This window comes from Pocillopora verrucosa, chromosome 3, assembly GCF_036669915.1.
Source record: "Pocillopora verrucosa isolate sample1 chromosome 3, ASM3666991v2, whole genome shotgun sequence".
Classification (NCBI taxonomy): Eukaryota; Metazoa; Cnidaria; class Anthozoa; order Scleractinia; family Pocilloporidae; genus Pocillopora; species Pocillopora verrucosa.
In genome coordinates this window covers 21412755-21434532 of record NC_089314.1, presented here as the reverse complement: position 1 = coordinate 21434532, position 21778 = coordinate 21412755, and the positions used below count along the sequence as shown (strand labels likewise).

Sequence of the window (21778 nt, the reverse complement as noted above, 5' to 3'; positions counted from 1 at the left end):
CTCCTTGCTGTCTGCCGTACAATCCTTACGATGTTTGTTCGGAGAACTTGGAATTGGATCAAAGAAAAATACCAAATTCATATTTTTTTCTTCTTCGCATCACTTGGCTGCTTGACACTGTATTGATATTTAAAGAAAAAATTCTCTCTTTGTCACTCATGGGAATGTAAGGGCTAACGACGACGAACATATCGTTTCTAAACAAATATTAGCGGTTTGTAACATAAAAAGATGTTCTGAGACATTCATTTATCTTCCAGTAGCTCCAAAAATTTTTATAATTTAAGACGAAAGTAAAAGCTTTCTTTGGAACACCTAAACGTAGGAGAGTTCCATTCAAGGGAAGCAAAAACCTTGTTATAACCTGCTATCTTCATTGAGTGGATTCCTCAATTCAAGGGACACTTTTATTAGTCCTAAGAATGTCCCCTAAATGGAGGTTTCACTGTTTCCGCTTCCTTTTACTAAGGAAACCTTTCTATTCAAGGGACTCTTCTCATAATCCTAAGAGTAGCCCTGATTGGAGGTTTCCAAAACTTTATGTTCAAGAGTTTATTTGCATTTGGCCCAATTTCTGTTGACTCTCTTTGAGTCTCTCTTCCAGGAGTTTCGCTTTTCGTTGTTTTTCTTCCTTTGCCACCTGGAATTCAAGATATTTAATAATCCTGTGCCTGTCCATCGATCTGGCGAATTCCAAAGCTGTTTTCCCTTCTCTGTTCTTTTCAAACACATCTGCGCCCTTATCGACAAGCAAACGCACCAGGTTAAAATGCCCGTTCATAGAGGCCGCCATCAAAACTGTCTTTCCAGATTTGTCAATCTTGTTGATGTCGGCACCCTTTGCAATGAGAACTTCTGCGACTTCATCATTTCCGGTGAGGCACGCAACTCGCATCAAGGGTGTCCAGCCATTGACATTGTCTTGTATGTCAACCGGGCCTCCATCACGCACAAGCCATAAAAGAAGATCATCATGGCCTCCGTCTGCCGCCCAGTGTACAGCGGTTAATCCATTCTTGTCACGTGTTTCCCACAAGGCACCGTGCTGACGTAGCAATCTAGCAGCTTCCTCTTGGCCGGCGTAACAGGCGATCATCAGACAGGTCTTGCCGCTGGTGTTTGGGTATTCAGGATCGGCATTAAATTCGAGGAGTATTTCCATCACATCTGAGAAGGATAAAATTTGATTTACGGATAAGTTCTTTGTAAAACTGAAACGTGTTAGGCCGCATCCACATTATAGATAACGTTAGTTAGTCTCCCCCGAAGCTACTCTCTGAGATGTCACGCAAAGCTTTGAGAAAGTGTTACGTGACACCGCCAGGAAAGTTGCGAAGGATATAGTTAAAGTTTGATTAACAAGAAATTACTTATAGAGTGGCTCCCGTTTGGGGTGAAGATAAGAATAAATCATGATTTCGACGAAAGGAGAGCCGTCGTTGATCCAAACTGACAAAACAAATGCGGATTCCCTATGTCTCGACCAAACCCCTCCCCCCACGCCCCTGTCTGAGTCTAGGCTTGCCTCAATCCGCTCCTTAGCTGTTTTCTGTATTTTTCACCATGTCTTTAAGGCTTTTAAACCCAAGTGAGAGTCCCAGCGCTCAGGCTAAATAGGGATACTAGTCGAGAGAAGGGGCAATCACGTTTCCCTATCATTGCTCTCAATTTCCTTCATTCAGAGATATCTCGGAGTGCATTCTTGGCTACCAGGAAATGTATAACTGCAAGGTTATGTAGGCCAGTTATCTGCTTCAGAACACATCCTTATATCTGCATTTATCATCAAACACCGTTTTAAAAACGAATCAAAGGATTTTATGTGGAGCAAGTGCAAATTTGTTTGTTTGTTTTTAGCTTTTCGACAAAGGAATTTAAAATCTATTGCCTCCCGAAAAGTTTATTTGGCTTTACCGATCGCTTCATGCCAGAAATCGCTAGTATAACAGTTAGAATTCCTTACCCAAATAGTCTCTGATCACAAGTGTTAACGGTGTTTAGTCGATTTAATTATGCATCGGCATGCTAATCAGCTTGTATGCGCTGTATGGCTTAATCGCATCATTTTCGAGTTCGCTTTTTTTTGTAATTCAAAACGGGCCGAACGCGGAAAGCAACCCGTCAAATACAGAGTAACAGGGATAATTGTGTTTTACATGACTACGTAAAGCTAATTTAAAAGCAAAAGCTAACAAGAAACGAAAGGCTCATAATATCATAAAAAGATCTTTTTTTGTTTCTTGTGCGTTGCTGTAATTATGAATAGGTACAGTTTAGAGTAAATAAAATTGACACGATTTGATTTGCAGAGCAAAATTTCACAATAGCATATCAGATAGTATTAAACTTAAGCCATGGTAACTAACTCTTAAGATCAACAAATCGGTCACCTTTTTGTTATAACGAGATATGCTTCGCTCGCTCGTAGTCTTCGCTTTACAAATGAAAATTATATAGAATTATCATTCATAATTATCGAGGATGCTGAATAGAAAACCCGCTGTACTATTTCAAATATTAATCATTTCAACTTAGCTGATGCATTAATGTCAGTAATGGGCCCTGTGGCAATGCTTCTTTTACTTTTCAATTATTTCAAAGTCCTTTGACAGCAAAAATGTGAATTAAAATTGTCCCTTGGCTTCAGTAACGACAAATCATTTTCTGCAGTAGCTGTTGAATCGACAATCAACACGTACCATCTCATATCAAGAATACGCGCGATAAAATAAAATAAATTATATTGCATGAAATGAGGAAGACAGCTGGAAGCTTTGTTGTGTAGACGAGTTTCCTTTGCGTTTAATTTAGCTTTGTCGCCCCCAAAAAATAATCTTTGGAATGGAAACTTATTTATATAAAATTACCGAATTTTTTGTATGTTTGAACGCCGGAAACAACAGATATAGCTGACAGATACAAACCCTTCTAAGAAAATCAGATATTCGCTTTGAAGTGTTTGGATTTCAAGAAAATAGTCTTGGCAAACTAATCAATTATTTTAAACAAAACTTCATTTCAAGAAAAACTTTTGAATATAAGCCCAGCATCCTGTTGTATCTTAGGTTTCATTTCCTTATCAAAGGATTTTCACTCCAGGAAACGTTTTCGTGTTGCACAAGAAAAAAATGGAAATAACTAATTAACTAGACTCTTCGGAGATTTAAGGATCCAATTTATCAATAGAGCAATCTACGACCTTTATTGTTTTGTTTAAGCACGGCGTACTACAGAGTACAGCTTTCATTGTCGGGTTGCAAATACCTTTGAAAGCATCGACGTAAAACACAAAGCGGAAACTTCGTAACAAATTTAACATGTAATCCCGTGTAAATGGATTCGACGCGAGAGCCGGCGTTAAAACGCAAACAAAATTCAAGCGCGAGATGGATTTACTCCAACTTTACATATGTAGTTCGATGTACGTAAGATACAAAAAAAATTTGCATAAAACGAGATTAATAAAAATTCCCACTGAGTAACCTAAATTCCAGTTTTTATGTCGGATGATGGTTGAATCTGACTCACCTGTATATCCCTTTTGAGCAGCTACCATAAGTGGAGTCAATCCAAACTTGTCCATCACCTCAACTACCGCGCTATTTTCTTTAAGAATTTTACGAACGGTTTCCAAGTCCTGCCTGGAAACCGCCTTGTGCAGCTCGGCTCCGGATGGAGGTTCGTTCGGTGTACAGACAGTTATCGGTTCGCTCCATCCGCCTCCATGCCGATCACTGTCGCTCTCCATGATCCGCAAACGGCATTGGTACTGAGTCATAGACTCCAAGCCTTTGAAAACAAACTGTTGACTGTAACCCTGGTAGTTGGTCAGAGGATCGAGCGTCGGTCCGCCAGGACAAGCGCTTCGTGCACGAGCCTTGTTCAACTGTACATGAAACAATTTTCGCTTCTTGTTGTCGGTATCATTTTCCGAATCTCCCCATTTGAGTTCAATGCTGTTGTAGTTCACCTGGCCGACCGTTAGCTCCGGCAGCGACATCTTCGCTGATTTATGCTCTCGCCTCTTCCAAAAACTCTGATTGCCCTCGCGATTAATAAGGAAACTATTGGATCAAAAGAACGATAACTTGACAACTTTGACACGTACAGTTGATGGCTTCTGAATGGATAATCAGTTTTAATCCACTGAAATATAAGCTGCTACACCAGCGGTTTATGTCACGCGCGACACCGAAACATGCAAACTCGCTTCCGCTCTCACCTTAGTATCCATAAATTAAATCCGGGTAATAATACCTGTTAAATATAAATCATTTGTTGACGTAAAACATCGTCATCTCGATGGGGGGTATCAAATATTGGGCTTCGATATTTAAGCACAAACTATTGTAAATTTCTGTTGAGAGCTCAATTAGAAATTTCCTCAACAAATATTTTATGATTCGTAAGCCAATCTAACAAAACTTTCTAAATAGATGCCTTTTGTAAGGATCTCAATGCGTCCCAGTGTTCTGCTAGCGCCCAAGGTAAGGTTCAACAGAGCATGTTAATTATTAACCTATTTTGGGCATAATTTCGCTGATGAGAGTTTGTTTTGGCTCAGTTTGTTTTGTTGATGAAGGAGATCTTGTCGCTACACAGCTGTGACTATATCCAGCCAGGCGTTGAATACCATGAGGGGAGTAATGAATAGAAACTATTTGCGTCATAAACGTAGGGTTCGATGTTCCCAGAGGCCTCGAAGTTTCTTCGCTTGCATGAATTAATAAATTGTTAGCTTAAGTTGATTCTGCTCTGTCCTGATAAACACCTGCCTTAAAGTAATGAGCGAAAAGTTTGTAATTGCAGTGTCCTAGACTCATACCTTCATTTTCATTCAATCGGTCTGTCTTCACAGTGGATTTTTTTTCCTTCAAAATCATCCTTGCTGTGCGCGAGGCGCTCAGCGGTCCTTAGGATTAAAGTGTTGATTGTCTCGAGAAGATAATGCGTTGTTTACTTTGCTAGTTTCTTATAGATTGTTTTGAAAAAGGGATTTTTTGAAAGAATATACAATGGTTTGAATCTGGGGAAATAATTCGATCGAATAGTCTAATCGTCCGGGTGAGGTAGTTCTGAGATGGACTGTTGTCGGTAGTGGAGAACCTAACCGGAAGTCGTCTTTGGAGTCGAGACAGTCACTAGAGTCACCATCAAAGTCACTTGAATCTGATGATGACTTCCGATAAGGAAGTCACCACGACTAACAACAGTCCTTTTCAGGACTACCCTCACCCAGACTGAACGATCAAATGAAAAAATAAAGTAAGCGGTAGGTTTATCGCATTCAGAATCCCAGCACTAAGAGAGTTCACCTACCATCATGTGCCTACCCGGTGTCCTCATGAAACGACATTTCACAGGAACGGTAATTTTGGACACTCAGACTTCCCCGTAAATTTAGTTAGGGAAATCATCAGATGGTGCTAATTTTAATTAGAGAGCACCTTTTTACTATCCCGGCCTCTCGCCGTTTTCCACTTTCCTAACACCACAACACCATGCGCCAAAAGTAGGACAACTGACGTATTTGACTTTTCGGCTGGGTCTTTCTAAGTATGCGGGCGCAAACAAAATGGCGGTGCGCCCGATTCGATCATGTTGATGCGTTTGTCCCACTCGGCTTCGATCGACATCACTGTGGATTTCAATCGAACCTTCTGGGCACAAGATAGCGAAACATTGAAGCTAAATGGAAATGACAAGAAGTGATCAAATTTTTCGATTTCCTGGACAAAAATTCCGGTTTCTCAGGTTCAAAATAAAAGAAAAAGAGGCAATCTGTTAACTACTACGGATCAAGAAGACTGAGAATTTTCGTTGAAAGAAAATATATTCTCTTTCAATCAGCAATGGGGACTTCAACAAGAATATTTCGAATAAAGCCAATGACGGCATCAGTAGTTTTTCAGTTTAAGCTTCTTGACTTAGGGCAGGCTTACAATTGATCGCTCGTGTCGTTCCCGTTTACTCAATTTTTCATACATACTTACAAATATTCGAGAAGATTTAGACTAACAAACGGGGTGGCTCTCATTTGTGCTGCTTCACGAGACTCACGAGCATCCCGCGGGCTTCTCCAGCACCAAATCAGCTCTCGAACACAGTGGTCAAACGTAGGCCCTGCGCAGTGGAATCAATTTTGGTCAACAATGCAACAGTTTTCCACGCAAAATTTTTAAGGGGAAACAATTGAAACAACCGCTGTCACGCCAAGTATGCGAAAAACCCCTTGATACGCTCATGTTAACTGAAAAAGGAAAAAAAAGGTAAGAAAATGGAATCTCGAGACTTTTCGTAAACAATGCTTATTTGATTAGGAGTTACCTGCTGATTTACCGTTTTGTTGTTGGCTTTATCAAAAAAGTTATACGGTTTTCAAACACCGTGACTTGCTCGCTTGTGTGATTGTTTACTAGACAACGCGGTTTTGACACCGCCCTAAAAGCACGCCACCTAGCCTCTATAACGTTTGCAAATACACCGACATTTGTCGGCTGTGTTCGGCTGTGTTTCGACTATGTTTCGACTATCGTAGAATTTGAGGCAAGTCCGCGATATGCTCGATCAGCAGCGCCGTCGGGAGCCTGCTCGCAGATGAGATTAGGACTCTATGGGCGATCATATGGAAAACAGGCTTAAGTAAAAGCAGGAACCCATTTATAGTAATGGGCTTCTGGTAAAAATTAATTTTATACAGACGATAGTGGTTGCTTCAGTTGTCCGGGTAAGGGAAGGATTAAGCTTTTTAAAAATTGGAACAACATAACTACACAATGAGCCATGTATTTCACTTCTGCAACCGCGTCTTGCTTGGTTATCTCATAGCAGTCCTACTCATCCACAGACTCGACGTCGACCTCTTTGAATTTTTTCGAGACTGTTGGGCCGCTCCAGATAACGAAATCAGTGGAAATCAGGCTTTGAAGATTCTGTTATTTCCGTTGAAAAGACCTTTAAATGACACTCAAATAAATGGGGTAAATTTCTAAAGAAACTGTGGCGCTGCCTTGGTGGGAGAGTATAACAGGGTAATTTATACCCCATTCACACCAGCAAAACATGTTTTGTTAAACTGGTTTTCATTGAATGAAAATTATAAACAGAGAACTGAAAAACTTGATTTTCCATTGGATTCAAGTACTTGCTAACTTGCATTTCCAATGTGCTACATTCAAGTCAAAAATATTCGGTTAAATAGTTTCTATGAAGAAAAAAAAAATTAAACTGTGTTTAACAAAACAACTTTTAAACATGTTTAAGCTTTGGTGTGAATGGGGCATTAGTATTACCAACTGACTAGATAACGTAAATTGGCCACCGTAAAGAGTTTCGAAGCAGACGTTTCGAGCGTTAGCCCTTCGTCAGCGCTTTTTTTATCATGTAGGCCTGAATGAGGTGCGTAACCAATTCTGAAAATTACTGATTTTCATGGCTCGCGTTTACAACTGAAACATAACGCTGTACATACTTGAGGCGCAACATGATACCCCATTCAGCCTTCAGTAGTATCGTGTGCCTTACACCTCCATTTAAAGCTTAGAAATGCTTGGAAAGTGAGAATAGCGGAAGCGAGGTAGATAAGATTAGTCGAAGTTAAATTCTAACGCGTATTTAAACTCTACAACACAGCTCAACAAAAATTAAGTCACTAGATATTACATGAATCTAAAAAGAGAGCTTTTTCATTGCTTGATACAATCTCGCAAATAGAGTGATTTCCTTTATTGCTCTTAGTTACTTAGCTTCCCTTAAACGACGACAGTTTAGCCATCTCCTCCACCAATATGGCGATCATGTCTTCGTCACCTTTCTCTATCGCGATGTGAAAGGGAATGTACCTCTCGATTGTTTCAGCGTACACATCGGCGCCTTTGTGGATCAACAAACGCACAAGTTCCACATGGCCGCCCAAGACGGCTGCATGCAGTGCAGTCCAGTCCTCGCTATCCTGCGTGTTTACTTGCGCTCCACAATCCAGCAACGCTTTCACACATTCCAGTTTTCCATCAAATGCTGCCTCGTGAATCAATGGAACGCCATTCTTGCTCATTTCATTAACTTTGACTCCTTCCTCTTTGACAATTCTAGGAATCGCCTCGGGATTGTTAGTCATAACAGCATCCCTGAGACTATTGCTGTAGCTTCTAAGTCGCTCGGTTTTGTACTTGAGTTTCAGTTTGTTCACAGAAGGTTTTTCCACCGAGATCTTTTTGACTGCTCCGCTGTTAGTGCTTGCGGCGTCTGGCTCCCAGAAATCGATTTTTATCGTGGGCGTTTGAGGCTTTGCCGCCATTTGAGCAACTGATTTCAGTATTGCTTCGATTGATTAAGCAGAGAATGATGTTTCGCCAAAATCGTACCAAGAATCATATGCCTTTTGGCCAAAAAGCGTAGAACCCATTTTCCATGCTGTCGTGCGGATATGAAAGTAAAATTTGTTTACTATTATTCCCTGGCGTTGATTCTTGTCCTTCCCCTGTCAACGTTTGGCTCGGCAAGTTTTTAATGAAAACTGGGGTTTTTTGACGTGTGATAGACAATGACGCCCTCTCATGGGAGAGATTAGCAGGTTGTTGGGAAAAAAGCAAATTTTATGCAACTTTAAAGGCAAACAACAAGATTGCTCTTCGAGACGCCGGAAGATGTCTGAAACCAGTGATAATTTTGGACTGCCCAAGAACCAAAAGTCACGAGATTGTTTCTTTTCTGATTACGTCTGTACATGTTGTCTGAAATCATCATAACGTGCATGCTTTTCCAGAGTATTAATAAATAACGGCCTAAAACTAAGTCAGTTAATTCTTCTTTTGTTCGAGCTTCGAGGCGTTAATTATCACGAACGAAAAAAATCTGCAAATTACACCCTTTTGGAAATTTAAATAAACAAAAACCTTCTAACGACCAAAATGAAAATATCTTATCCGGATGCTGTCTGTCCGAAGACAAAAAAAAAACAAAAAAAATCACAATGAAACGAGCTTATTCAACAGTTTCCCACTCACTTTCTTTTGAAAAAGAAATATTATTCTGGCCATACTTTTTCAGGATTCCAAATTTAAACTAAGATGTACTTTAAAAAAAAAAATTTTATTTTCAAAAAATTATTTATTCTAGTTACGATTATTTGTTTAAGAATGTTATATTCGTTAAAAACCGCGTAGGATGTGATCCATCGTCGTAAACAAAAAAACCTGAAATTTTGACCATAGGCCATGAACTTGCGCTTTCGATTTCATTTTGATTTTCCAATCACGAGGGTTTTTTTTTAAAAATTGTTTCTTGTATTTCGTGACTTATTGCATAATTCCCTAGTTTTCTTTATATGGTGTTAAATACAAGTTCTTTTCCTTTCGACACGCAAAATAATTTATCTTATGCCCAAAAGGAAACCTAACTATGAGTGGTTAGAGATTTTATACCTCTTCTTGCAAATCCCAACAGAGAGGAAAACATGCAGCTAAAACATGGGAATTTCGACAATGAGCACCAAAGGTAATACCATAATCTGCGATTTCCCCACCCCCACCCCCACCCCCTTCCAGTGACCTAATGGTCAGTGCACTGGACACAGGGTCGAGAGGCCTGGGTTCAAGACCTTGGCCAGGTCATTGAGTTGTGTTCTTGTGCAAAACTCTGTACCCTCACAGTTCCTCTCCGCACCCAGAAGTATAGATGGGTATCAGCTGATTGTCAGGTAAGCATGATGAAGAGCTGGGGGAGGGGGGGGGGGTGTGGGGTAACGATGGATAAGCATCCCATCCAGTGAGGAGTAGTAATACTCCTAGTTGGCTTCATGAAACTTGGAAACCAGGACAAGCGGAACTATACAAGCACTCGTCCTCAACTAGACTAGTAGAACTGTTGTGACTCAAGTCACATTTTCAAGTAAAGCGATCACATTTACAACGATTTATGATTTACGTCCTGCAACTAACGTGTAAGGTAATCACACTTTCGTATGAGATGGTACCTCCTGCGTCTGTGCATAACCATAAGGCTCTATTGACCTTCAAAATAGGAGTATAGGGAAACTAGAACCATCTAAGACGACAGTGATTCAGCTTTGCAGGTAGACATCAAAGGTCATGAAAGCTCTGTGACGCTCGATTAATATAGCCCTTCAAATTCTTACAAACAAGAAAAAAAACCAGGTAATTGAGCCGACAAAGAAAAAGCAGAAACCTTTATGACGAGCGAATTAGACGGTTTGGTCCATGAAAGTGTCTAATGTTGAGCTCTCACAAACAAAAGAAGACAATAGGAAAAGTTTTCAAAATAGACTTTTAAACCATCAATTCTGGAAGGCTGTCTGGAGCACGATCTCGATTTATATAGAGCAATTGTTTGAACTAAATACAAAATCCAATCCACAGTTAAATATTATCTTTGAATGGTTCCTATATTGATTAAGCGGCGGAATTGGTGAAGAGTGCTAAAAGGGAAAGCTTATTCACGCGGGCGCGCGATCTTGATGTTCCAGTCCCCTCGCACAACAAGCAAAAGGTGCCGGCGGAAAGTATCGCATGACGACTTCAACAGCCTGGGGGGTATTAACCACGTTAAGAGGGAATATTAATTCACGATCGTGTTCAAAAACTCCTCAAGTGTTTTTTCATATTTTTCCCTAGTTTTTTTTTTCTTTATATAAAGTTACGAAGTATAACAGACTTTTTTCCCGGTTGTTCAGACGCGTCAAGACGCATCGTTGATTTAACGATCGCCGGAAATCCATGTTGATGTGATAGACTATTACTTCGTTCTGGTGAGGTCAAACCCTAAAGAAGGACAAGATCACGCCAAGAGCTTAAAGATCCCTTACGAAGATCGTAAGGGTGCCAAAGCAAATTCGCACTACGTGGAAAGAGCCTTTGCTCGTTTTGTTTTGTTTTGTTTTTCTTTTATATTCAAAAAGCCATAGACCACGGCTTGCTGTGATAGGCTTTATTCTGACAGTTTCCACGAGGTCATGAGGAAAAAACCGCACCGTGTTGTCACGCCAGAAAATGGGACTACGCTTTTTAAGCTAGTGGGAAAACTATTAAACATAAGCTGTCGAATCACGTTTTAGGTCAGGTATTAACTATGGGGTCAGCGATTAAAAATGAACCAAGGTATTAAAAACTTCTTTACAAGTTTGCCGAAATAAGTAAGCACATATTTCTACGGAGGATGAAATATCCCTTCAGAGGTAAGGCTGGTGTTGATTATCAAAACAATACTGTTATTCAAGCAGCAATCTTAGATAAGTTAAGCGGTTCTACAAACAATTAGACGTAGCCCTTGGCTTTTCCATTTAGGATCCCTGCCGTATAAAGCAACAGGAAAGCTGTTGTAAGAGTCACTTTCACGCATTTGTGAGGTTTTCCACGCATGGAGAGAAGAATATTTTTTCCGGTTCGTTTAACGCTCACACACGCAAATCGTTCAACATCACAATACCTATGTTATTGTTAGGCTACTCGACTGTTCAAGGTGACATCCAAAGTTGCGATCGAACAATTTTTACCTCTATTGAGGGCATTTTGAATTAAGGAGACTTTTCGATTAGATCGACGGAATTTGCAAAACACACAGAGGCATGGCAGATAATATGATAACACAGCAGGGAAAAAGAAGACAACTTCTTTCAGAGACTGATGCTATTGTTTCTCCACCAGGATCGTCTTTGTATCCGAAAACTGCTGTTATTTCAAGAGCAGCTTCTACGCCGGAAATATCTCTGGAAAACCGCAACTTCATTCGAGAAAACTCCACTAAGGAGAAAGACTCATGCAAAAGAAAATACAGCCGCCCACGGAGTGTCAGCTTCCACCCAAACATACGACTGTATTACGCCGCGACTACGAACGATTTAGACGAAGTGAAGATGTTGATCGAGTCAGGAATGGCTGATGTAAACGCGAGTAATCCGGCCGAGGGTGCTACGGCTTTACACGGGGCCTCATACGAAGGAAGCCTCGAGTGTGTCCGGTACCTTCTAGAAAAAGGTGCCAACGTGAACCTTTCGGACGATGATGGCTGGACACCGCTGCATGCGGCAGTTTGTGGAAAGAAAAGGAAATGCGTTGATTTGTTGTTAAAAGCGAGCTGTGACCCTTTTGCTGAGACACTCGATGGTTTAACGCCATTTCAGATGGCCATCGAAATGGGCAGCGATAAACTACTCAGACAATTCGTAAAGCGATTTAGTTCTTTGATGAAAGACGAATCTGTTCGGGAGTCTTTGGTATGAATTTTACCGTCGCATTTCTAAAACAGCTAAGGAGACAAGAGGGGTATTTATATCCACCATGTAGAAAATTTCGTTTTTTATCACAACTAGACGGGGAACAGTATCAAAAATTAATTAATTTGACGTCGGCCTCTTCTGAGTTCAATAAAAAGATTTAGCTGCATTTTTCTGCACAATTTTTTTTTTCCATTTCTAACTCAACAAATAACCTTCCACTCATAGCCTTAATGGGGAACTTTCCACAAGGCTCGCAATAAAGAGTACATTTCACCAAACGGTGCTGTGCTTCAAAGTTAACACGTAGATTGTTGATGGTTATCTTCGTGTGGTGTCGAATAATGCAGTCTGCTGTCATTCACGAGAGATGCACGCTTTGACAGATCCTGAGCTATTCAAAGTGCTTCATGCGTGGTTAATTCGTTGTAATGGAGAGGTATTAGACTAAAATATCACGACCTTTGTTAGTTCTAAATCATCTGGGAATCATTAGCGATAAGTGGAACTCTTGGATAGAGGCCCTCAAATCGATCACGGTCAAGTGTTTTCGCGAACCTGTATACACGTTTGGATTATAAACTCGAGGAAGGGTTAGCAACGACATCGCACGAAGGAAACATTTTTTCTAAGTCAGACACCAAGCAAACTTCTTAAAAGTGCAGCTGACGCCAAGTGCCACGCTGAGCCATGAACTAAGGTAATAATCGGTAGGAAATTGAGTCTGCTTCACAGTTTATCCGAGTCAGAAACAAGATGAGAAATAAATCGGTTTTAACCATGGTGTGATGAGGATAACGATGACAAAGTACAAGAGAACCGAAAGTTCGAGATCCGTTGAAAATTTCCGCTCGAAGAATGCAGGATAAAAATGTTGCTTTCTGGAAGTGTATTCAATTGAAATAAATCATATTTTGACATGTGGACAGAAAGAAAAAAGAAAAAAAAAAGATAGAGAAACCGCAGGAATACAGGCCCGTTCGAGTTGGGGTTCCAAATCTTGTCTCTTAGATGACCTTAGATACCATTTAAGCGCTACTACCAACTGAGCTTCAAGGCCGCACGATAGGAGCAAGTCAGATTTTATTGTCTCCTTTGTTAACCATTAAGTTAATGAAATAAAGTAGAGATGAATGAGTAAATAGAGTAGATATTGGCCGCCCAACCCCCTCCCCTTTCCGGGGGCGAGATGGACGCTACTTTCATCTGAGCTTCTCAGGCCTTATGCTGTTTTTAGCGCGAGAAGAATTCCGGAGGGTTCTTTTACTTTCCTCTAGAGGAATTTTGATGGGTTATTTGATAAAAAAAAAATGTTGTACTCGAGTCTTTTTTTTGCAGAAAGTGATCCTAGTCTAGGTTTGCGGAGATGACGTGTTTAAAGTTGTCTACAATCATGCCTAAAAATCAGTCTTACGAGATCACTGAATTGCGCCTAATGACCTTAATTTTTCTATCCACTGTCGCATGTATAAAGGATCGGGTTAACTCTTTAACTCCCAGACGTGATTATGTTATGAGAGGAGACAAGGTTATCAGCCAGAGAATGTCATAATGATATAACACCTAACTCTCCCCTCTTCTTTTTCTTTCATTTTTTTTTTACCACTGTTCAAAATCCTACTAATAAAATAACCTACTAATAAAAATTACAACAATAATTAATATCTAATAATAACCATATAAAAGTACAGTAGGTAAAGGAAAGTAATAGGGGGAAACTGAATTCCCATATAAAAACTGTTCTCCAAGGCTAATATAAATTACTATACGTTGTATAAGAAAGAGGAAACTTGAGAAACAACTAAACAATAAACAAAAAGTAAAGTCTGAATAAATCTCATTTCGAGATAACAAAATAAAACCATGTGCAAAGATAATTCAGTAAACGAGTTCTAAAAGAATCCAAACTGGAAGCTGACATGACAAAATTAAGTAAAGAGTTCCAATAATTGGCGAAACGGTTAAAAAATAAAAAAACTTAGAATAGTCAGTCCTGGCTGCTCTAGGCCTTCATTTAAAATCATGGTTATTTTTAAATCTTGTCGGGCCCGTCAAAATCCACATATCTAGTAAAGTCCACATTAGAATAGCCATGAATTATCTTGTGTATAGTGATGATAGGGGAGAGTTGCTACTTGGATCTTGAGAATTAAAGGGTTAAGGCTCTAGAGCAGGAGTTTTAAAATGCCGATGACCAACGGTCTACCACCACATGTAAAACCTCTAACTGCTGATTGCCTAGCCTGCAGGCTCTCGTCTTTGGATGTCGCCTTACGGTACGGCCGCCTATTACAGCAGCGGCGGCTGCTTTTGGAAAAAAGAGTTTTTGAAACCCCTGCTAGATGCAAAATGAGCGATTTAGACCTGTCACGTTCTACATAGAATATTGGCCAAAAATTATCGTAATAATTGATAAGAATGCGGATAAAAATGTTGGCAAAGTTTTTCCCTACAGATTAATAGTACCTCCCACGAGCAAATTAATAACCACTGAAACAAATGAGCCATTCAGAGTAAGTCATTACGGACACTAAAATGGTTAATTTTGAAATGAGGTTAAATCAGACCCGCTTCAGACCATGCTTCAAGACTGTTTGGATTTTTTTATAACAGGGGATGATTTGCGAAATTTTAGTTAGGGTACACCACAGAGCTTCCATTCTAAAAGCTCTTTTGTTACTTTATTTTGGCGTTGAATGATATTTCTGTCCTCATTTTGCATGGTTTTTTTTTCAATTTCCACGAAGCACGCCTTCCTAATGGGCTGCTTCTTTACCGCCCTTTTCTGTAAGGCATTTCCAATTTAGTTTGGCAGTTCTATTCATCTCTCAAAATAATGTAAAGCCAATATACCGGGAAACTGAATCATTATTATTTCATTGTCTTCTAACTTCTCGTGGTATCGCCCGTGAGGTCAGTTCTTTGTCCAATTGCCCCCCGGGTTGTTTTACAAAAGCGAGCTGCGCGTGGCAGCCCCAGGCAGAAATAAAGGTTCTAAACACGTAAAGGAGTCTGCGTCCAAAACCAGGCTTGGCTTCTAAAATTAGAAGAGTTGGTTAGAAAATCACCTCGAAAATGAAGTGTTATACGGTCAATAACCATAATAGTCAATGAGTGATCATGAAGTAATCAATCAATCAATCAATCATACGTCAATTGATTAGTGTTCATGCGTTGGAAGAGGCTCCATCAACCATCTTTTACCTAATCTCGTACCCAGATTCTACCGAGTAATTGAGTTGTAGGAGCCGTTTGGCCGTGGAGGGCCTTGGTACGAGACTGGGGTTTATTCTCATGTAATTCTTTGAACAAAGGATAGCCAAGTGGTAGTTATGATCACTCTCAGATCGGAATGGCGACATTATTTAGAAAGCTAGGAGAACGAAAATCTTTGGAGATGACGCTGACTGCCTGATTGCAACGGGAAACCTTTTAAAAGATGCGTTTCATCAGTACACCGAATCTAAGCTACAAGAGCCAGTTATCTCACACAAGGGAGAATTGAGTTAAGCTCAGTGTTATTCTTCCTGATCTCGTATTAAATGCCTAATGACTTGCTGAAGTCTTTTTACAGACCCAGTTTTGACCAGTATGCACTGTGCGATGATACCAGAACCGATGAAAATCTAAAAAAAAACACTTTCTTACTCATGGAGTGGGAAATCAAATTTGAAAATGAAATGAATGCATCTTAAGCCAGCGCAATCGACCAATATCTAAACCTCGTACACTAAACTCAGCCATAAATTTTGTTAGAAATGGATCAATTACAAAACTTTTCTTGGGAAATCAAGACTGAGGTACATACAAAACCAATAATAATAACCACAATAATAATAATAATAATAATAATAATAATAACAATAATGATGATGATAACATCACTTTTAGAGCACTTAGACATTGCTGTTCGAAGCGCTGACCAAATGTCCCGGATCTAATATTTTAAGTACCAACGTACAGTGAAACATTCCACGCTGTGCCGTGTCTTAAAAAACGAATACATGCTATTTCGTAAATTATTCCTCTTTGAGAAAACCATGACTCAAATTTCGCTGACACACTGATAATGTGTAAACAAACTTTCCTCATTAAAGCTAGGCATGTTTGCTGGTTCTTATATGATAAAGTTTCACTCTCCGTAGCAATTCGTTATTAAGTATTAAGTTGCAAAACACTTTGAACTGCATTTTGACCTTAGGGCCAGAAATTACGGGCAATTTTTTTTCTCGAAATTGTTAATAAAGAAAATTATTAGACAGAGTATTGACATTGTCGCAAGTCAGGTGACTTAAGTTTGATAAATAATAAATATACTGATTTACACATTGTCTCAAAACAAAATTACCAATTTTTGTTGTGATATATTTTCTTCGAAATTTCAGAATGAAAAAATAAAAATTCTTTATTTGTGTTGGTTGCATGTAAGTTTGTTTATTCAGATGTTTATTTCTAGGAGAAGAAAAAAGTATTCGTCTTTTCAAAAAGAGACGTTCATAAATATTATGCAAATCAATTGGCGTCGGTGCTCTCTATATAAACAAAAATTCAACATGCGAATGAATTTGACGTTGGAGCTAGTCATTCATTAAAATATGTATATGCATCTATATTGTTTAACGACGTTTTAAATATACAAGCTATTGTTTTTGAGATAGAGTCAGACCTTAGGCGGCAGGCATCATTTGCAAAACAAGTTTTCAGAAATATCTAGTTTAGGTTAAAACGTGACCGAAGCATGTAGCTGTACATTAATCAGCCAATGACAGTCTTGTTTCAGTATCACCTGCGTCAGAATCGAAACAATTCCTGTCAAATAAGTCTTTAAAATAGATTATCTTTCGCGCCACGAACGGAAAGTGACAGGTAAAAATCCATGTGAAGGTTGACGACAGTGGAGAGTTCCTTAATTTGTTTAAGTTTCTCAGTATGGTCGAAAACGAGAAACCTTGGCCCGAACCTGCTCCAGATTGGCCTTCAGCGAGAAAAACTTGGAAGTTGGCCTGGCCTTTCCACATTTATCTTTTTACAGCCCTAAACGTTTTGGTGGTGATTCGCGGCACGTACGACTTAGTCAAACGAGGAAAAACGCATTTAAGGAGGAAGGATCATCGCTTCTTGATGAATTTACTTCTTATATTGTTCGGCTTCAGTCGTACAATGTACCTGCTTTGGAATCCGTACGAATCGGATCCTGATGTTGCCAAAACAGTTCTGGTAATCTGTATCGTCACGTTTGGTATCGGAACTGCATGTATTGTATCAGCATTTAGTTTTGTGCTGTTGATCGTTCTAGAAAGCACACGCATTTCGCTCGCTCCCAGCAAGTTTCAAAACAGAGGATTTCTTCTTGGACTTTCCATCGTCAACGTTCTGTACGTGATCGTGTCTGATTTAATCGTTGCCAATTTTCACGAAGCTAAAGCTATGATAATAGTTTGTCAAGTCAGTTTTGCTGCCTGGGGATTTCTGATTGCGATAGGGTTTATTACAGCTGCCGCACGACTTTGGCGCAACTTGAAAGCTTCGCGTCAAACCTCTCAGTACGACCCTGTTCTGGCTGCCGAGAGTAAGAAGGTCAGAAGATTGGTCAGTTTGCTTTATTCATCGTCGTTTTGCGGAGTTTTAACGTTCTCAACCATTGTTTATTCAGCCTTTGGCGCAACAGGAGTGAATAACGAGTCTGGTTTAGTGAGGAGTTGGCCTTGGATTGCAGTGAAGACATTAATGAGAACATTAGAGGTACTGATGTGCTTGCTGATATACCTAGTCGCTTTAAAAACGAGAACTTCTAAGCCCACAAAAAATAATCAGATCAGCAATGACTCGACGCTAGAGAGGGTCAACTGCTCGACGCAAACATTTTGACTGAAGCACCCGAGACCGTGAGTTCGAACAGCTCCTTTCTCAAAGTTAACACTTTGACCACTTCACACGGGACATGACATTCATTCATACAGGGAGGAAATGATTTAATAGCACTGCGTTTGGAAAGAAATAACCTTAGGTTATTCACCCATTTAATTCTTTATGACCACAATTATATAGTCGTATATTCATGTTTTTCGCTGCTAATTTTTTTATTCCAGGCTTGATTTACAAATTACGCCGGAACTGGTCTAATCACAAAGCTTAATTTTCAATTGGTGTCGTTTTTTTTTTTACTTCGACACAATTTGCCACATCAATTAGCGAAATATGTGTAAAGAGCAACTTTTCTTAACCGAAGGCCGCTCTTTTGTCTATTCACTTTCAGCTATTATTTTCTATTTACCGATTCATATGAAAGGCACTGAAAAGCGTTCAATTTAACCATATACTTGAACATATCTTGCTTTGATTTCTCCGCCTACTTAGAAAGATAAAGGGAACGTGAACATTAAATATCACTGAATTGTAATGGATAAAATTGTAAACTTTAACACCTGCGGATAAAGTGTATTTTGGTGTGAGATGAAATGTTTAATAGAGATAATAAATAAAAGGGTTGTTAAAGCGGTTTCTTTAAGAATAGTCGAATACTGCCACCGTAATGCCGCAATGGAATTATCAAAGGAGAACAGCTGATCTCTGTAATTTCTTTTCAGTCGGCGGGTATTTGATTTCGTTCCCGGTTGGAGTTGGAGAAAGGCATTTGCATTGCGTCTTGCCAGAGAGTATGAGACAATAAATCTGTCTGTCTTAAAATAACGCATTCAATATTCAATCCGGAGCCAACACGCTGAACCATTCAAGTTGCGGATTGACAAAAATCAATTAGGCTTTTTAGCTTATTGATCATATTTATTATTAATCTTACGTAATGATGAACAATGTATGAGGCGGTGAGTAGAGCAAGAGGCGAGAAGAGACTGGAACGAATCAAGATGAGTTTGGCTCATTCCCTTCTTGTTCACAACACATATATGAATTCGATTTCCGTTTACGCTTGTGAAGGGAAAACAGATTGCATGTATCTATGTCACGGGTTTTAGGAATTTTCTTCGAAACTTCATATAGTTAAAATTTCCCGCCTTAGGGAAAAGCCCTAGGAATCAGATTGAAAGTATAGAGAATCGATCGACAGTTGGGAAGTTTCAACACTTCATTTATCAACGAAACCATGAAAGAAATTGTAGAAATTTTGAAGAAATTGCTTTTTACCTCAGTAATTTTTGAATCGTTTCACGTGCCTGGTGAAAAATAGAAGATCTGAGCAGTTGATGAGCGGAAGCCTAGTTAGATCGCTCCCACACGCTAAACCCTAAACGCTTGTTCTATTCGTGCGCCTGCAGAGTCATTACATTTAGCAGATATGTTCCAAAAAGCCTCTGCGAGGGAGAGAGGGGGGAACCGAAATACATCAGGGGGGAAATTGATCTTGATCTGACCGCGCTAACTTTTTCCAACCATTTGAACATTATTCATAACAGCAAACGGCGCAAGCGAGTTATTCTTGGTGATGAATGAATTTCTCCGTCACCGGAAAAGAGGCCGGTTGTTTTTTTACCATACACTTTAACATGGTTGATTTGTCACGTAAGAGCTTAATATCCAAGATGGCGTATTTTTCTTTTCAAACACATTAAATAAAAACATTTTGCTGATCGGAACGTTTTTATCCGTCACAGTGAGTAAGTTAGAATCTGGAGTTGTCAATTTACCTCTAAGTACCTCTAAACTAATTTAAACCTTAAATCAGCTCTATTGAAGTCATATCTTTGGACGTTAAGAAAAGCAAGCTTGCAAAACAAGAAATAGTGGTCAATAGTGAGAAAAAGTTCTTGAAATAGGAAAAGCTTTCCTTATCTTTTATTTATAATTACGTCGGTAGTAGAGTAATCGCATTTAATTCAAGCTAAGGAAACTAAATAATTAATTATTCCGGCGAAGAAGTTTACGAAATCTATTTGAGCGATAAAAAATTAACAAAAAGATTTCAAGAGAGTGAAAGTTTTGTAATCCTCGTTGACTTTTTTTTTAAAGAAAATTTATCATTAATTGCGGAACCTTTGCGACCGACTTGGTGTTTCTGTCTCTTTTAGTCGTTTTCGTGGTGGTAATGAAAGCTAACCCTGTTGCTTCATTAGCCCTAAGACTTCGAGTAACTGTCGACTTGATTGTTTTGTGCGCGCTTAGCAATTCTTGTCCTCAGAGCAACTAAAAATACCAGTAAGCACATCAATGACTCGGATGTTCTCAACAATGTCTGGACAGCAATCCACGGCCAATTGCTTACTAGTCCAGACTCATTGTATACTCCTGTGTCGCCAAAAGCTTGGTAAACAATCGTGGAGAACATCGCCACCCCACAGAACGATGCTGCATAAAGCAAAAACACCAATCTTGTGATCTTCTTGCTCTCGGCTGCCAGTTCAGGGTCGAACTGAGCGGTTTGGCGCGAAGCCTTTAAGTTACGCCAAAGTCGTGCGCCAGCCAAAGCGAAGCCCAATGCAATCAGAAATCCCCAGATGGCGAACAATACTTGACAAACTAAAATCATTGCTTTGGCCACGGGAAAATGCGCAACGATTACGTCGGATATGATCACGTAAAGAATATTGACAATACATACCCCGAGAAGAAAGCCTCTGTTTTGAAACTTGCTCGGCGCAAGCGAAAGACGAGTGCTTTCGAGAACGATCAACAGCACGAAACTGAATGCTGACGTAATACATGCAGTTCCGATACCAAACGTGACGATGCAGATAACCAGCTCTGTTTTGGTAGCATCAGGATCTGATCCGTATGGATTTGAAAGCAAAAATACTGCACGAGTCGTGCCGAACACTAGAAGAAACAGGTTCATAAAGAAGCGGTGGTCTTTCGTCAAAACATGTGATTTTCTTTGTTCAATCATTACGTATAAGCTGCGAAGAACCACCAGAAAATTTAAGGTGGTAAAGAGATAAACGTGAAATGGCCAGCCCCACTTCCAAACGTTTTTCGCTTCAGGCCAATTTGGAGCAGGTTCAGGCCATAGTTTTTCTTCTTTAGACATACTCAACAACTCGAGGAGATAGTATAATCCCTTTGATCTTGACTACGTTAATACCGTGCTTGCATCTGACACTTACCACGAAGTGCCTACACTTTTGAACCAAGACAGAAATCGTTTCGATTCTTACCCAGCTGCCGATGGAAAAACGTTTTTTATTGGCTAACTCTCGCCAAACATTTCAATAGTTCTTAATCTTAGCCTCACGATATGTAGGTAATTACAGAAAAAACCGAGTCGTTTATACAGGATGCGTCCTAAAGGTTCTGAATCAATACAGTAACACGAATTTAAGGACAAATAAACACAAATCGTCCATTTTGAGAGCAGGGATTTCAATTTTTTTTTTTAAAAAATTCTATTAAGATCTAAAAGACAATTCAAAATTTGTTTAAAGTAAATCCAGCTTTCATTTGCATAATAAAAGATAAGTTTCTTACTTTAAATAGGACAGTTTTTTTGTTTATAAAAGGATAAAATTTCCTCTTTGAAATTGTGAATATCCAAGGTGATCTTCTGTTAGGACAAATGAATTCACTGTTTTACACGTTTTTTTAAACTTTTTTTATGAA

General features: G+C 39.4%; 5 protein-coding genes across 6 annotated transcripts; 2 read left to right on the top strand and 3 right to left on the bottom strand.

The window, feature by feature from the left end:
* Window positions 1-215: 215 nt before the first annotated feature.
* On the bottom strand, window positions 216-4195 carry LOC131797691 (fibronectin type 3 and ankyrin repeat domains 1 protein). Its single transcript, XM_059115354.2, has 2 exons — window positions 3529-4195; window positions 216-1167 (listed from the first exon to the last, which is right to left on the bottom strand). The coding sequence occupies exons 1-2, from the start codon at window positions 3998-4000 to the stop codon at window positions 545-547; spliced, it is 1095 nt and encodes a 364-aa protein (XP_058971337.1). The 5' UTR covers window positions 4001-4195; the 3' UTR covers window positions 216-544.
* Window positions 4196-6136: 1941 nt separating this feature from the next.
* LOC131797736 (uncharacterized) lies at window positions 6137-8448 on the bottom strand. The gene has a single exon (XM_059115413.2). The coding sequence runs from the start codon at window positions 8294-8296 to the stop codon at window positions 7742-7744; it is 555 nt and encodes a 184-aa protein (XP_058971396.1). The 5' UTR covers window positions 8297-8448; the 3' UTR covers window positions 6137-7741.
* A 2546-nt stretch (window positions 8449-10994) lies between these two features.
* On the top strand, window positions 10995-13388 carry LOC131797712 (protein phosphatase 1 regulatory subunit 16A-like). 2 transcript variants are annotated; one of them, XM_059115374.2, is made up of 2 exons: window positions 10995-11191; window positions 11661-13388. In XM_059115374.2, exons 1-2 carry the CDS (start codon window positions 11173-11175, stop codon window positions 12233-12235), a joined length of 594 nt encoding a protein of 197 aa, XP_058971357.1. In that variant the 5' UTR covers window positions 10995-11172; the 3' UTR covers window positions 12236-13388. The 2 variants fall into 2 exon arrangements, with proteins under 2 accessions (XP_058971357.1, XP_058971356.1); XM_059115373.2 differs by lacking the exon at window positions 10995-11191 and having other exon boundaries at window positions 11405-13388.
* A 3671-nt stretch (window positions 13389-17059) lies between these two features.
* On the top strand, window positions 17060-18722 carry LOC131797722 (uncharacterized). The gene has a single exon (XM_059115387.2). The coding sequence runs from the start codon at window positions 17159-17161 to the stop codon at window positions 18095-18097; it is 939 nt and encodes a 312-aa protein (XP_058971370.2). The 5' UTR covers window positions 17060-17158; the 3' UTR covers window positions 18098-18722.
* A 1294-nt stretch (window positions 18723-20016) lies between these two features.
* Window positions 20017-21319, bottom strand: LOC131797733 (uncharacterized). Its single transcript, XM_059115405.2, has one exon. The coding sequence runs from the start codon at window positions 21207-21209 to the stop codon at window positions 20301-20303; it is 909 nt and encodes a 302-aa protein (XP_058971388.2). The 5' UTR covers window positions 21210-21319; the 3' UTR covers window positions 20017-20300.
* Window positions 21320-21778: the final 459 nt, after the last annotated feature.